The sequence below is a fragment of the Mastomys coucha genome, unplaced genomic scaffold (assembly GCF_008632895.1).
Source record: "Mastomys coucha isolate ucsf_1 unplaced genomic scaffold, UCSF_Mcou_1 pScaffold9, whole genome shotgun sequence".
In the NCBI taxonomy this organism is placed as follows: domain Eukaryota; kingdom Metazoa; phylum Chordata; class Mammalia; order Rodentia; family Muridae; genus Mastomys; species Mastomys coucha.
In genome coordinates, this window is record NW_022196915.1 from 16,008,437 (window position 1) to 16,024,018 (window position 15,582).

The 15,582-nt window shown below is 43.2% G+C and overlaps 1 protein-coding gene across 2 annotated transcripts in view; it reads right to left on the reverse strand.

Annotated features, from left to right (window-relative positions):
* Positions 1 to 15,582, reverse strand: part of Cacna2d3 (calcium voltage-gated channel auxiliary subunit alpha2delta 3) — an 816,591-nt gene that overhangs the window by 612,493 nt on the left and 188,516 nt on the right. For both annotated transcript variants that reach the window (XM_031361417.1, XM_031361418.1), the window contains exon 3: positions 14,770 to 14,886. In XM_031361417.1, coding sequence (XP_031217277.1) covers positions 14,770 to 14,886 — 117 coding nt within the window. The remainder of the gene's footprint in view (positions 1 to 14,769; positions 14,887 to 15,582) is intronic.

The window sequence follows — 15,582 nt, forward strand, 5'->3', positions numbered from 1 at the left end:
TAGGAATTTATTCTTCCAATTTTTTTTTATAGAGATACAGATTTTTGTTTAAGCCACTTGTAGCAATGTATGTGCATTGCTTTTTTGACAAGATCTTGTTATCATATGAACTATCTGTAACAATAAATAAAAACAGACCTACAATACCATTTACAGCTATATAAAAGTAACAGTGTTTTTCTAGTTTTATATATAACTTTTCCCCCTCAAAGCCTATATAAACCAGAACAGGACAGGCCTGGAGCCACAGGCATATAATTCTGGAACAGGTTTACAGTTTCTTTGCCATCTCCACTATAAAGCAATACCATAAGGGTGAACTGGCTCACCATCGCATACATTGTACATACAAACTCTCATACACCAGAGTAGGGCAATAGCTACCAATTCTACTTCATGTTCACCTTTGCCAAGCAAAATCCGAGTCTCCCCTACAACTAAATCTCTATATCACAGTTGACCCCAGAGGCCAATTCTGGTTTCCCGCTACGAAGCACAAGTTTTGTTCACTATGGGCAGGCCATGACTCAGAGACTATAATGACAGGCTGCGGAGGCAGGTAGGGAGTAAGCGAGTATGCAGACTGGGCTCCACTGCACCCAAGGGAGGCCAATGGAGCTGCCTGCATGCTCTGCTTTCCTGCAAGCTCCTCAGCTTCCTGCTTGAGCTCCTGGTCCACTCACTTTTGTATGAATATGCCAAGAGCTACTATCAGCCCAGTTACAAGTTTCACCCCGATGCTTGGGGGCGAGAAGACATCTCCCTGGCTACAAGCAACTCCTGCGATGACCTAGATCCTCATCCCACCTCCACCCTCAGCTTCCAGGATTCTCGAGCTGTCTGCCTTGAGTCTGACAAAATGATTCAGAGTCACTGTGTGGAACAAGAGAGGCTATTACCCCATGCGTTGATTTTTATTTTTTTCTCACCAACTGACATAAAAAAAAAATCAATTAAAAGCATATGAAGAAATCTCTTCATATTTGTTCCTGATGGTACAAAGCAGTACACATCTTCTATTCAAGCAGCCAGCAAGCCGGGGACATGCAGTAAACGACCTCCTGGCTGATTTTGAACAAAGACTCTGATTACCAGTGAGGGCTGTCATCTGTGCTGAATGCAGCATAAATGAAGCGCCAAGGAAGCCCTAACTACCTTTTCATTTTCCCCTCCTAACCTAATTTAGAGAGCGTAAATAATTTCACTGTTTGTAGGCCCAGCTGCTCCTGTTCCCCATAGGGGAAACTGAGTAAAGACTGCAAAGCTGTTACAAATGCTACCAACAATCCCTGCTTACACAGAGTGAGTATGCATTCAAAATATTGCCAAAAACTGTTGATCTGCTGTTAGTAATTTATACAATCAGTGCTGGTGGACTCTTATTACTGTTATTATTATTACTACAATTATTATGGTTTTATGTTGTCATTTGGATCTTTTGATGGTGACATGTCAGTAATTTCCTGTAATTTCCTGCCACCCACAAACCTTGTGAGATTTCTTTCACTGTGACTGAGTATAAATTAAGTGACATTATTTCCTACCTGCCCCAGTGTGTTGAAACAACATTATACTTTGAAAACCCCAAACTGGAACAAGCCCCTTTGTGCAGCCCTGCCTTCCACTGCCAGCCCATCCCACCTGCTCAGGTTAGCTGCAGCATTAGGCATGGACTCCATCTGCAGAGAAGCTCCTAGGGCCTAAACATAGGGAACCAGACAGCCCAAGAGCATCGGTAGGGTTACATAGTCTCTGCAGAAACTTCCTGGTGAGGCGTAAGTGCTCTTTGGCTAATGGCAAAAAACAGTATTGTAATTGCATATGAGGTGAGCATTCCATGGCCGCAATCCTCCCTTGCCCTGGATGCTTGGGCCACTTAAGCAAAGCCACTGAAAAGCTTTCGAAATCAGATTTGGTAAAGGGAGAGTAAAAACAAGCAACAAATGGTAGGAAGTAGATTTAAGATGGCATTCTGCAATAGATGCGAAGTGTTTCCCTTTTTCTCCTCTTCTGTACTGCAACAGAAGCCAAATGTAAACTGCACAGGTCACACCCAGGAGCAGCAGACCATGCAGAGCAGAGAGAGGTGGCAGGGTGGTGGTGCGCAGATGGCTCATTCGTGTGAAATCTGTAGCTCTTCACCACTCTGTCCTGACTAATCTTCCTCCAGCATGGGGTGCTCATCCATAACGTCATCATGACCTCCGTGGCAAGTACACTCATTCAGATATCAGTTAAACCTCAGTTCAGGGGTACAAGGAGGACAGGGTGTGAAGGTTCCTGTGCTGATGAACTCGTGGTTCTAGTAAGGGACTGAACAATAGGCACTGAGGTAAAACATCAGGACAGCAAGGGTGGTAATGGCTGGGAGCTGAGACTTTAAATGGTTCTGATCAGACTCTCCATGACTAGGGCAGCCCTCATCTGGACTGGCTGGATTCTTGACAGGAAGTGACAAGGATTTCTCTAAACTCTCCTCTGCGACCTCTCAGGGGGTAGTCACTAAGTTCATGAAGACCTCTAGTACAGACCACCCATGCTCTGTACCCACTATGTATGGAGAACTAACTGCAAGCTCATGAGCATCCAGGTCCACACTCCAGTATCCAGCCTATGGCTCTGGCCAGGCACAGGGAGGAATGTCTAGGGATGGGGAGTGGGATTGGGGGTGGGGGGCATGTGGGAGCTCCTCTGATGAGTGAAGGTCTCCAAAGGCTGACTTCTTCTTCTTCTCACATCTCTCCAGCAATCATTGTATCTGCATCAGGGTTTTCTCTTTCTCTCTCGCTCTCATATGAGAGATAGAAAGGGAGAAGGAAAGAGAAAGAACAGGAGAAGAAAGAAAGAAGGGTAGGAGAGAAAGCACTAAGGAAGGAAAAAAAGGAAGGAGGGAAAGGGGAAAAAGAGAAAAATCCATCTTTATTCAGCTCTCTATGGAAATCTTTAACATCAAAGCAGTAGACCTAACCAGACCTCAGTCCCTTGCACTCACCTAATTCCAGAGAGGCCCTGTTGGGGAGATTAGGCAAAACTCACAGCTAGCCTAAGCAGGCCACAGCTTGCCATGGATGATGTGCCAATGGCTTACTCATGTAAAACAGACAGTGAAGGGTCTGGAAGGGCCCCCAGCTTCTCTGCTGTTCAGCTCCAGTGTATCTCTCTTTCCTCGTTCCTTGAGATGTCTCTGGCCGAAAGAGAGAGTTATAGCCCTTATCACTGAAGATATCATTGCTCCTGACCCTAGAGCTGAGATCCGTGAGTCAGTTAGCAAAACACCTTGGAGAGCACTTACGTAGGTTCTGACACTGTGGTACGCACCCGAATGGAGGTTAGCTGGGACAAAGCAAACACACAGCACAGCCTTGACGAGGGAAAGAGGGTCAACAGTCAGCAAAAAACGGCAGAGAGAACGGTATCCATGGGCACTTATAAAGCCACCATGCCACCAAAGTAGGTCAACACAATTTGGGGGGCTCATCCTAAGTACCCAAAAGGCACAGAACAGACAGACAAAGCTTTTCAAATGAGGGGGCTGCCAAGTTCCCCTTTTCCTGGAACTAGAAATTTCTCCCACAGAAGAGAAATCCAAAAACACTGTGGTTATGACAGTGCTCCAGTACTGAGAAGTTGGGCTTCCCAGAACTCATCCAAATAGCTGGCACCCACACACAGAAAGCCTAGTACACGTCAGAAAGAGAATGAGAAGGGGATGACCCCAAAACATGCCAATCAGTGTCTGAGCCTACAGACCTCTCTGTTAGAGAAGGAGGTTAGCACATGGGCCTGGCACATTCTCAACCCCACACTCTCCGATTTGGAATAATTAGTCTCACACTCTTAGTCCTACCAATACTGAGGAAATGACATAAAGGATATGAAGTCACCACTTTCTTGCTTATAGGGTGACAAAGGACAAAAGAGGACTAGTGGCCATTGTGGGAGGACAGAGCAGAAACATTATCTTACCAATCCTACAGCAACTGGCAACACAGGGCCAACCCCTGGACTCCGCATCACATATATGGCCAGAAATCTTTACAGGCAAAGATACTATATTATTACTAAGATACTATGTTACTGCTAATAAGATACTTATTGCTAGTAAGACTAAAATACCTACAGTCTACCTCTGTATGGAGAGAGCTGTTTGGCTCTAACACCAGAAAGTGCATTGTTCCGTAGTTATGGAAGGTAGGAGAAGCCTATATTCATCATCATGTATAATTGTTTACAATATGTATTATTTTCAAATGCTGCCTTCCAACCTCTTGGTATTAAACACACTCTAAACAGAGATTCCCAGAGTATTTAAAAAGCTCACAAATAGAATGAAGAACAAGGCTGACTGGCTGACAGCTTCAAGCTTTGGGACTGTGAAGAGCTGAGATGTCCCAGATCCAGAGCCAAAATTGCCTCAGGTCAGTGGTTCTGAACCTTCCTAATGCTGCGACCCTCTAATACAGCTCCTTATGTTGTGGCAATTTCCAACCATAAATTTATTTTCATTGATACTTTATAACTGCAATTATGCTACTGAGCATTGTCTCAGTTCCTTAGACCATTGGGAATATGCGTTTTACAATGGCTGTGACTCAGAGGTTGGAAATCACTGCCTTAGACTATCTTAAGTCCCCTTAAAAGCCACCTCACACCCACCTACTGAATATGCCCTTACAGTCTTTCCACTACTGGATCAATACTTTGAAAGGTATTTAACTTAACTGACCAGGGCATTCCATCAACCCCAAACCAAAGAATGCCATCAGACAACAACATCTTAAACTTACAACAACATTCTATCCACTTAACTGTACCCTGCCTGATGTCACCACAAATGCTTAGGTAAATGCCTTGGTTAATAAAAATGGCTCTTTCTGTTATACTAAGTATTCACTTATGACTGCTCCTATGCTAAAACATATTATTTGGAGCAACCAAAATCCATAGTCCTGGGCCAAGATCATTCATATTTGGTCATAACAAATGACCTCCTGTTCCCTCTGAGTTTTGTGTCAACAGTGTTGGTCTCCAACATGGGGCTCCAAGGACAACCCTTGAACAATACAGGCAGAAAGAATAGCAGTATTGGTGTAGCGACCGCAGGCCTTTGTGTCCAAGCATCCATGTCTTCTCATGTGGATTTTGAGGAGTTCTTTCTGGGACCCAGATAACCCATTTGTTTCTCCTGCCCTTGCACAAATCAATAATTGTATTTTCTGGATCTTCCTTGTTACAACCTTGCTCACTTTTAGCTTAAAAACTGAACAAGTGGATAGTTATTAAAACACCATCAGGAAGGGGCATTTGTTCTCTCTCGCCCATCATGGTAGAGGGGTCAAATAAAAGCCCCTAGAATGTGCAATTGTCTCGCAGGGAGAACCAAGACATCATAGACCCTTCTGGGGTTGGATGGAATATTACCATTTCAGACACTAAGACTGATGTAAGCTATTCCCCTGTGTCTCAAGCCCCAAGATACAGTGGGAGGAACTAAACCATGGGGAGAGTCAAGGAAGCTACCCCATGAGCAGCATATAAACCTGACACAAAATACAACTCCTTCCAGCCATCACAGAAGGCTATAGTTCTCAGTGAATGAAAAGGACACTAAAATGGGAAAGAGAAATTCAAAGATGAGGAACATATTAGATAAAAAAAAAATACATCATTTAGTATTTCAGCTGGCTTCAGCTGGTTTTCCATTTGATAGTTATGTTAATTGAACTTGCCAAGGCTTTTAAAAATCAGGAATATTTGACATTCTTATATTCTTTGTTTTGTTTTATTTTATGCATGGATGGATATAGTAAAAAATATTTTTAAAAATCCCAGCACAGGGCTTCTTCCCCACCTTAGACCATTCATGTTCCTGAATGAAAGCCTTTATATTTTTTAAAATATGCCTCAGGCAGCACAGTAGCTGGGCAGCTGCCTACCCTCCATGCTGTTAGAATCTACCTTTTTATTGATAACCCCATTATTACTTACTCTGTTTCATCTGGGCTGCTCCTAACTCAACTGGGCAGCCCTCTGGGCCACATTCTCTTGGCCCTTAGCCCATGGCAGCTCTCCTCCTGCACATTCTTCTATTTCATGAGAGCTTCCTTCTGTTCCCTCCTCATGGTCCTCTCTCTCTGAGCCTGAGAAACCCCCACCCCACCTATATCTCCTCTGCCCAGCTATTAGCTCTCTTGGCATCTTTATTCATCAGTCAGAATTAACTTGGGGAAAGGATCCAGGGGCTATGTGCAGACTTCAAGTCTTGGAGGCCAGCATTTAGCATTACAATAGACAGTAAAAGACAAAACCTCAATAGATGGGTGTGTGTGTGTGTGTGTGTGTGTGTGTGTGTGTGGTGTGTGCGCGCATGTGCTTGAGTGCTTGCATGAGTGAGCAAGTATAGGACAGTGGACAATCTCGGGTATAGTCCTAATGAACACCTTGAGACAGGGTCTCTCATTGGCCCGGACCTCAGCAATTAGGCTAGACTAGCTGGTCAGTGAGTCCAGGGATCCTCCCTTCTCTGCCTCCCGGGTGCTGGGACTTTGACTAAATTTGAAGGAAGGTCTTTCCTCCCTAATCTTGTCCATCCTCTGATCTAGCTTCTTCCTCCATCTCTACCACTCTTACCTTCTATTCTTTTCCAACAAGCCCAAAGGAAGCAAACTGCTTCCAAAGAAAAGACTGTTTTTGCCTCTTTTAAGATGATAATAGTGGGAGAAGTAATCCTGGCACTCTCTGAACACAGGGTCAAATCTGGGTAGAAAGCTGTCCTCTGAGGTTCCCTCACTGGGATTTGCCAAAGAAGGTCAAAGTGCTCCACTGGCAAGATTTTATTTTTTAGAAAATTTCATTCCTAAGGATATCGCCCTCCTGCTGACCAGCTCTTAAAACAAGGGGGGGGGGGGATTATTTTAATCTGTATAAGTAGCTTTATTTTTTCATCTTTTTGTCTTTCCCTGGGTCACTCTTTACATCTCAGAGACATCAAGATGTAAACTGCCACTTGTTTTTGCTGAAGGCAATCTGATTTATTATAATTTTATTATGTATTCTTTAATCTGTGTCCATGGTAATTATTGATTTCATGTCCTTGTTTCTATGTGCTGTTTTGTCTGCTGGTCCCTTAGTCTGTGTCTGATCTAACATTCTCATTTAGAGACTACAATACAGATGTTTCTGGCTTTCATCTAACTATCTGCATATAGATTTGGGAGTTGCTGCTTTCCTTTGCTTCTTGTAAGAAAATCATTAACATTGCTATCTCAAGCCCATTTTATCTAAAAGACAAACCCACAAGTTAATCATCAGTCTGGTTTGTGGGGGAAAAAGAGAGAAGTTTGTTTATTATTTTGACTCAGAGTCTCATGGTGTATCCCTGTCCAGCCTGAAACTCACTATGTAGATTAGGCTGGTCTAGAACTCACAGAAACCTGGCATCTAGGAATGGCTTGGTCCTGGAGACCTGACTGGAGTGACAAGAGGATGAAGAAACCACAAACACATGTATACAAGAGCTGCAATCAGGTAGGCTGTTCACACTGACAGCACAGCATCTTTTCACAGAGCAGACAAAGCTGCTGTAGATGCTTTCTGTACACTCTGGCAACACTTGAGCATGGACCAGAGGAAGGCTCTGCCAATTCCCGCGGGTCTGAGACACTGGTCTTTATCAATAACAGGTATTCACTCAGATTTCATCCTACTTATATATCCACTCAGAAGTTTCTCTGCTCTCCACAGATATCTACCTGCTTCTGCCTCCCAAGTGCTGGGATTAAAGGCATGTATGTGCCCAGTCACAAAAGAGACATTTTTTTTCAGTATTTTTTTTCAATACATCCAGACTTCAGATGCCTCTCTCTCCATTCCTCCCACTCTCCCCACCTCTCCTCTTCCCTAAATCCACTGCTCCTTCCTTTCCCCTTCATAAATAGAAGGCCTCCTAGAGATATCCACTGAACACAGCATAACGTGTTACAATAAAGCTAGGCACAGACCTGTCACGTCAAGGCTGAATGAGGCAAACCAGTAAGAGGAAAAGGGTCTCAAGACGAGGCAAAAGAGTCAGAGACAGCCTCACTTCTGATCTTAGGGGTCGCATCCCAAGCTGAACAACCACAACAGATATGCAAAGGACCTAGTGCAGACCTTTGAGGGCTCCATGGTTGATTCTCCAGGCTCTGTAAGCCCTATTAAATCTAAGCAAAACTTAAAATAGCAACAAATATGTTAGCGTTTTACTAAGCAGACAAGTGGTATTAATTTATTTCACTCTGTTAATAACTTACATCCACACTGATTTTCAGTTGTAAATTAGTTTTGCTATATCATATGACTAAGTTATAATGGAAAAGTCATAGCAAATAGGCTTATTGGTGTGTATGTTTCTGTACATCACATACATATGCATATATACATATGTGTGTATGTGTGTGTGTGTGTGTATATGTGTGTGTGTGTGTCTGATGACTTCTAGTCCTGAGAACTTGTAATTGCTCATTATGGACTTAATTTCTACAGAAGAGAAGCAGAAATTCTATGAACATTTCCTTTCTCGTACTTTTACAAAAAATAGTTTGCTATTTTTTTCATTTAAAATTTAAATTTAATTAAAATTTTTAATTTAAAAATAAAAACTTTAATTTTTAATTTTGTTAGTTCTTCGAGAATTTTTTACAAATTGCTTTGATTATACTCACTTTCTCTCCCAACTTATCCCAGATCCAACCCCTCCCTACACATCCAACCTTATCCAGCCATCTTTCCTTCCTTCCTTCCTTCCTCCCTTCCTTCCTTCCTTCATTTCTTTCTTTCTTTTGTTCATTCTATCTCTAACCAATTGTGTCCAGTTTGCACTGCTCATATATTCTAGGATGTGTGGAAAGAGTTTAGAAATTATCAACCAAATTATTGATTTCATTCTCAACTGTGTCTTATCAACAGTTCTCAACAGTGTTTTGAAGCCAGAAGTATCCCCCCTCCCAACCCAGCCCTATAGATATTAGCCACTCCTAGCTCCTGCTGCTGCTAGAGTCTGCCTTTGCAGTCTTCGGCATCCCGTGTGTGCAGTGTATATATTTACACTGCAGTGTAGATGCATTTTATAATCATACATATGTAGGCATACATCAGCCAAGAAACAGCTAAAGAAAGTTGCTTTAATAGTACCTCTGGCTTCTTGGAAGAGTGGCGTAAATCTCTTCTGGAAGGGAAAGAAATCTATTTTTCTGAGAAGGTAAATGTTTATTAAATGCAAATATTGTATCTGTTACCTAGGAAAAACGACCCACGGCATGTGGAATTTCTAGATAAAAAGCTTTCAAGTCCGAGGTTTCTCCAGATAAGCTCCTATCGGGGAAGTGACGCGTGAATGCGCTGAAATTGAATTACTGTACAACGGCAATTACTTTCCACAGCACTGCTATAATAGGAATCAGTTCCACAATGAACAGCAGGTAGCTGGAAGACGGAGCCCTGAACACGAACTCTAAGTCTCCTTTAGTTCTTCCAAGGAGCAGGAGTGTGTGGTTTTAAGCAAAACACTCTTCAAGTGCCCAATTTCTCGTTTTACCAATGGAAATCACGGAGCAAGGGCAAGGGATTAGGTTTATTTTCAGCTACGAGCTGTGAGTGCTTGGAGGAAATTATGAAACAGCTCATCCCAAAGGTTTGAAAACAACAAACTGTTCCTGTCGTGAGTACAGTTACAGCCTGCTTCCCGTATCTCCTCCCTGTCTGCACTGGAGTTCATTCTTCCGGGTGCCTCAGATTATTTCAATAGTAATTTGAATACTTAATGTTCTGCTTTATTGTCTACCAAAACATGTGCTATCTTTTCATGATCCTTCCCCTCTCCCAGATAATGTGTTTATGTTTATGGGAGTCTAAGATCTGTAGGACTCAGCACAAAGTCAACCCTGCCCTTTGCAGAAACCAGGTCTCCTGAGAAAAAGGGGGGAAGGGCTGCAAGCCTGCCCAAATCTAGAAGGTGAAGGCAGAGTGTCTCTGCATGACTCAAGGCAAATGCCACTCTACTGATGCCACAATTCAGAAATGAGGGTGTACCTAAGAATCACAAATTCTCCACAGTGGCTCTGCCCGTTCAGAGTTCCCTGGAGCTAGAGCAGATCTTTTTAGGTGATTGACAGCTTAGGTTGCTCCTAGTGAAGGGCCAGATCTGAAAGACAAAGGCTGAGGGCTGCCTGCCCACATCACCAAGACCAGGTAACAGTCTACCCATTGTCTTCTGCCTTCCCTGAAATCGGGGCACTTTTCCTAATGCCAGCGGCTCAGCAAATAGAGGAGCCATGCCAGGTTTGCCTTCTTTCAGTATCTCAAATAAGTTTTGACTTATGTCATAGGCAAGCAGCCCAGGTGTCACTTAGAATAGCCCAATGGGAGTGTGCCACTGGCAGAAGACAGGTGCATATTATTTCTGCTAAATTCAGCATTTGAAGAGGCTCCTTGAGATGCTGATGAACTAAAAGCAAATTGATTCCACTCCTTGGCCATTCAAAGGAGGCAGAAGCTTGATACCAACAGCTCGGCAACATCCATTGAGAGCTGGGTAGTGTGTACATATTTGAATAGAGAAATTGGGAGATAACGCCTTGTGCATAGTTGTGCACAAAAGCAAGTGGCAGCCTTGTTCCTTCAAACAACCTGGAGCTAGCCTATGAGTGGATTTACAAAAATTATTCAAACTACCCCAGGCATTAAAATTGTCTAGAAAATAGAGTTAAGAAGAGCTGTCATAATGGCGATGCCATTATGTTAATGGCAATTACGGAGCCTAAGGTTATTTATAATTTGCTAGTCCAAAGGGGGAAAAAGTTGCATGTAGTCCATTACCAGCCGTATGACAGAGGTTATATAATGGGCAGGCCACTTTAGGTTTCACATTTACCTCAGACATCTGACGGGCAGAAAATAGGACTTTCTATGATAGGATAATTGCATAGCAGAGAAGAATTCAAATAAGGCCTGAGCATGATAAAATCGCTCTGATTCAACTAATCACCAGGCAAAGTGATGGAGGGGAATGATGAAATCAAGCCAGAGAGGCAGAGAAAAAGAACAACATTGTTCAACAGCCTGGAGATGACAGGCTGTGTGTGTTAAAGGTCTGGGTTACTGGAGTCAGGTTTCCCCAGTGCTAATGGAATCTACCTGTGTAAGCCAAAGGCAGTCTACAGCTCTAGACAGTTTCAAGGTACTCCACCCATTAGCGGTACTTTTAATAGTCACTGTGGTTTGCAAACCAAGTTTTCCTTGTATGTGTTCGTAAGTCACAATGACAAGTGATATCAGACCAATAAGCTTGGGGACACTGTCAAGGATAAAGAGAGGACCCCAGGAGTGTGATCTGATGCAAATTACTAGGGGTGGGGCAGAGGAGTTTGGGAAATGACAGTCCTAAAATCTGTTCTGTTCCTGGCCCATTGTCTACTTGCTAAGATTCCAGGCAAAAGAGCCTCCTCCTTTTGGATTGGGCTATCCGAGTGCAAAACTGCAGAGGGTAGCTACAGGGCAAATCTGAGATCTTTGGCTGCTCCAAATGCTCACAGACCCCAAAAATGAAGCTTTCTGCCCAGGAAGCAAGGTATCATTACAAAATGAAGAGTCCCAGTCATCCCTTCTTTGGCTTCAAGATAAGCTAGCAGTTCATTCCAGATGGCCCATGCCTTTTCACTGCTGCCAACAGAGGTGCAAGAGCACACGGGACTAGCCCATACTCAACTGAATCCAGATAAAATCCACTGGGAGCTGTGGCAGAGCGGATGAACACTGCCTAGGAAGGATGAAGCCTGGGTCAGTCTCACAACAACAACAACAACAACAACAAAGGTCTGTGGGTGAAGAAAACCACACAAAACTGAATGCAACTCCCATGATGTGGCGGCATCCAGTTTGCTTACAAAGGGTCTGTGTGCGTATTTTAAAATACAGAAAATAGTCCTTTTAGAATGTGAAGGCTGGCCTTTTCCTGGGAACATCCATTCAAACAGGACACTTTCTTTTTCCTTCTCAACGAAATTGTACCAACCATATCAAATAAGTTTTTTTTTTAATGTAACTAATTTAAAGCAAAATGGTTTCAAAATTAGGCAATACTGAATGGCTGAAGCCAGCTCTTATTCCCTCCTGTCCCGATTCAGGTGCTTCCTGCAGCCCCAGGACTCCATCTCTATCACATGTTCATAAGATGGAAAAAGCTTTATCTAGACGTGCATGGAGTGCTTTCTGTTGGCAGGCATTAGACTTTTCAGGGATATGTAGCAGCACAGCTGTACTCTTGCCTTGAGGATGCAAAAGTTAAACCCCACTGAGCCCTGGAGTGTGACCTGGGCAAATGACTTCACACAGCTCAGCTTGTATGCTCATTTCTAGGACAATGATAAGTCCCAGGGTTGACACAAAATCTAAATGGCACAGCATAACCTTCTAGTCCCTGGCCAGGTGCATCATGTGCTCAGTAAACCATCAAGCACATACTCTCTGCATGGCTCCAGGGAGGTATGAGCAGAAAAAAAAGATCCATGGGGACCTGCTCAAAGGTACTCACCAGCCTCCGACCTTGGATCAAGACAGAAATCCTGGTTAGTACATCCAAGCCCATGGGTAGGGCACACTGCAAAAGGGTCAAGGTCCAGGATCTGCTGCTTCTGCCAAGGAGTGCTCTGCACATGCATTCTGTCAAGTGCCCCATGTTCCTGACACCAGGGCTTTCTTATCTACCAACTGTCCCTAAAATTCTGTGATTTGCAAAGAAATACAAATGAAATCAATAGATTTCTTCACGGAAACTAATACTGTTGTTATTACTGTTCAAAACAGAATGAAAACGAGCCAGATATGGTGACACTCCTGTAATCCTAGCACCCAGGAGTCTGGAGCAGAGGGACTTGTGTTCAAGGCCTGCCAGAGAGACTTCCGAGCCAGCCTTGACTGCACAGTGAGAGACCTTGTCTCAAAATAATAATAATAACCAAACAACAACAACAAAAAAATAGCTCAGCATATAAAGGCACTGGCTACCAGCCCAGCCCATCTGAAGCTGATCCCTATGACCCATAAGGCAGAGAGAGAGAACCGACTACTACAACATGACCTCTAACCTCCACATACACACTGTGGTAAACAAGTTCCCCTCTAAAAACATATATGCACACATATATACATAGAATATATAACTGGAATTTAAAAAATTTAGAACCCCCAAATCACAAAATAAAATGATAACATAAAAACAATTATGTGTGTGTGTGCATGTGTGTGTGTGTGTGTGTTTCAGAAAAAAAGCATTCAGATGACACTTGGAAGGACTGTGAACTAACATACTCTTACTGAAACAGAAATGTTTTCTTAAGCATAAATAACTTAAGGTAGGTTCAGAGCATTTTAGATGCCTTCAGGAACTTCCCATTAAGGAAGGCAGTGTGTAGTCTAGGATACAAAGCATAGAGAGGTGGTGAGGATCATAGACTTTGGTGACCTGGACCCCCATATCAACATGACCGCACAGCTACATAGCTTCTTTCTCCCCATCTCCCTTTTATAAACTGCAGATGGCAACAGAGCCTCTACCATGGGGGCTGGCAAAAACAAGATAGGTGAATACTGGCAAAATCTTTAAAGGGCTATCACCAAGGATTGCTTGATTTATTGTTGATATTCCTGAACCTTCACTGCAGTAATATTGATTTCAAAACCTGTAAACAACTTAAATGGACAAACAGGTAGCTGCAGAAGCAGTGGGATCAATTAACAAACATGTAGTCAGCTGTCCAAGGAAATCACAAAACACAGTGACATGAGAAATTACAAAAGAGCAGGTGAAAGAAAGGATAAAAAAAGGTGGCTCAAAGGGCAAGTGGGTGCCATAATTTTCAAAATTGAAAAGAAGAAAAGTATAAGCACACACATAGAAATCCAAAGAAAATAGACTCGAGAGAAAGCACACAAGAAGGCAAAAATCACATTTTTCTATCATATGGTCACAATTCTAGATGACACTTCATGTGTGATAGTCAATCTTGATTCTCAATGCGATAGGATCTAGAATCATCTGGGTGAGACAAGTCGGGGCTTATCTCTATATCTATACTCTATATCTGGGGGGGGGGGCATCATGCCCTGGGCTACAGTGTTACACTGAATAAAAGGAGCTGTGAGCTGAGCACCAACGGTTAAACATAAGGCAGGAAGCCAACTTAGCAATCAAAATAAAAACAAAGCAAAAGACCCATAATATATCCTGCAGTTCCCTTCATCCAGCTGACATGAAATCACAGTGAGCTTCTTCTTCGATCAATACAAACATTGCAATCTCAGTAATGCTCCAACAAAACAAGGAGAACATCCAACTTCTTCCAGCCTCATCCGCCCCAACTGAGGCGTTCAGGTCCGCACTGTAGCAATCATTTTTAAAAATGTTTTTCAGCTACCCAGTGAACCACAATGTCCCAAGTGAGCAGAGAAGTTAGGATGGCAGCATAACAGAGTTTGGGGGGCGGGGAGAGGGAAGGTGGAATCCTTTGCAGCCTTTTAGTGGAGGCATAAGATCCAGAGAGGACAAACTGGCTGTGGCACCCCATGAGTGAAGAGGGTAAAGAAGAACTGCTTTTCTTGACCCCCAGAGTGAAGAAATAAGAAGGAACATCTGTGTAGTGGGCAAACTTCACAACTGGCTCATCAGTGCCAGTCCCCAAACGCCAGCTGCCTGTGTGTCTCTGCACAACATGGCACAGATACTGAAAGACTCACCCGCACTGCCTCAGACTTCTTGTGAAACATCTCCTCCATGTTCTTGGCCAGCTTTTTCACCAGCTGGAGACCATCGATTTCTTCTATGGCAACGTCTTTCTCATACTCTTTGTATTTCTGTAAGGAGAAAGGGCAGTATTAGAGGCTTGTGCTTCTAAGGGACAACATGTGAGGTTTCCTCTGATGGATACAAAAATAAAACTTCATCAACACCATGTCTGGAGTTGGAAATGGTAGGTTGCATTTCACAATTACTAAAACAACCAGAGAGAAATCTGAAAACTGAGCCTGACTCTGACCAGAAGCCGACATGGCATCCAGGAAAAAAACAGTTTTCAGCTAATCAAATGCTGGCTCACCCAAGAAATGTCCTAAGGGGCTGACTGGATGCTTGGCTTCCTCATCTTTTCAACTTAAGACAAATTTTTCTTTAAAAAACCCATCACGTACACTAGAGATCAGATCCTCATGCTAAGCAACATAAGCCATATTCAGAAAGACTAACACTGGTCCTGGGGCCATTCACTCATGTATGTTTCCTCTCAGATGTGGAGTCTGTATTTTGGGGGGATGAAGGGGAGTGAGACATAAAAGTTGAAATAGGTATTTGGGAAGATTAGCAGGAGGGAGAGGGGAAGAGAAGAGAGTGATGGGATGAATATGACCAGTTACACACACACATACACACACACCCCACAGTGAGTCTGAGAGACAGCTATTAGAAAAGTACTTGCTGTGCAAGCACAAGTATTTCAGTTCAATCCCCAGAACAGAAATGGAGGAGGAGGAGGAGGAGGAGGAGGAGGAGGAGGA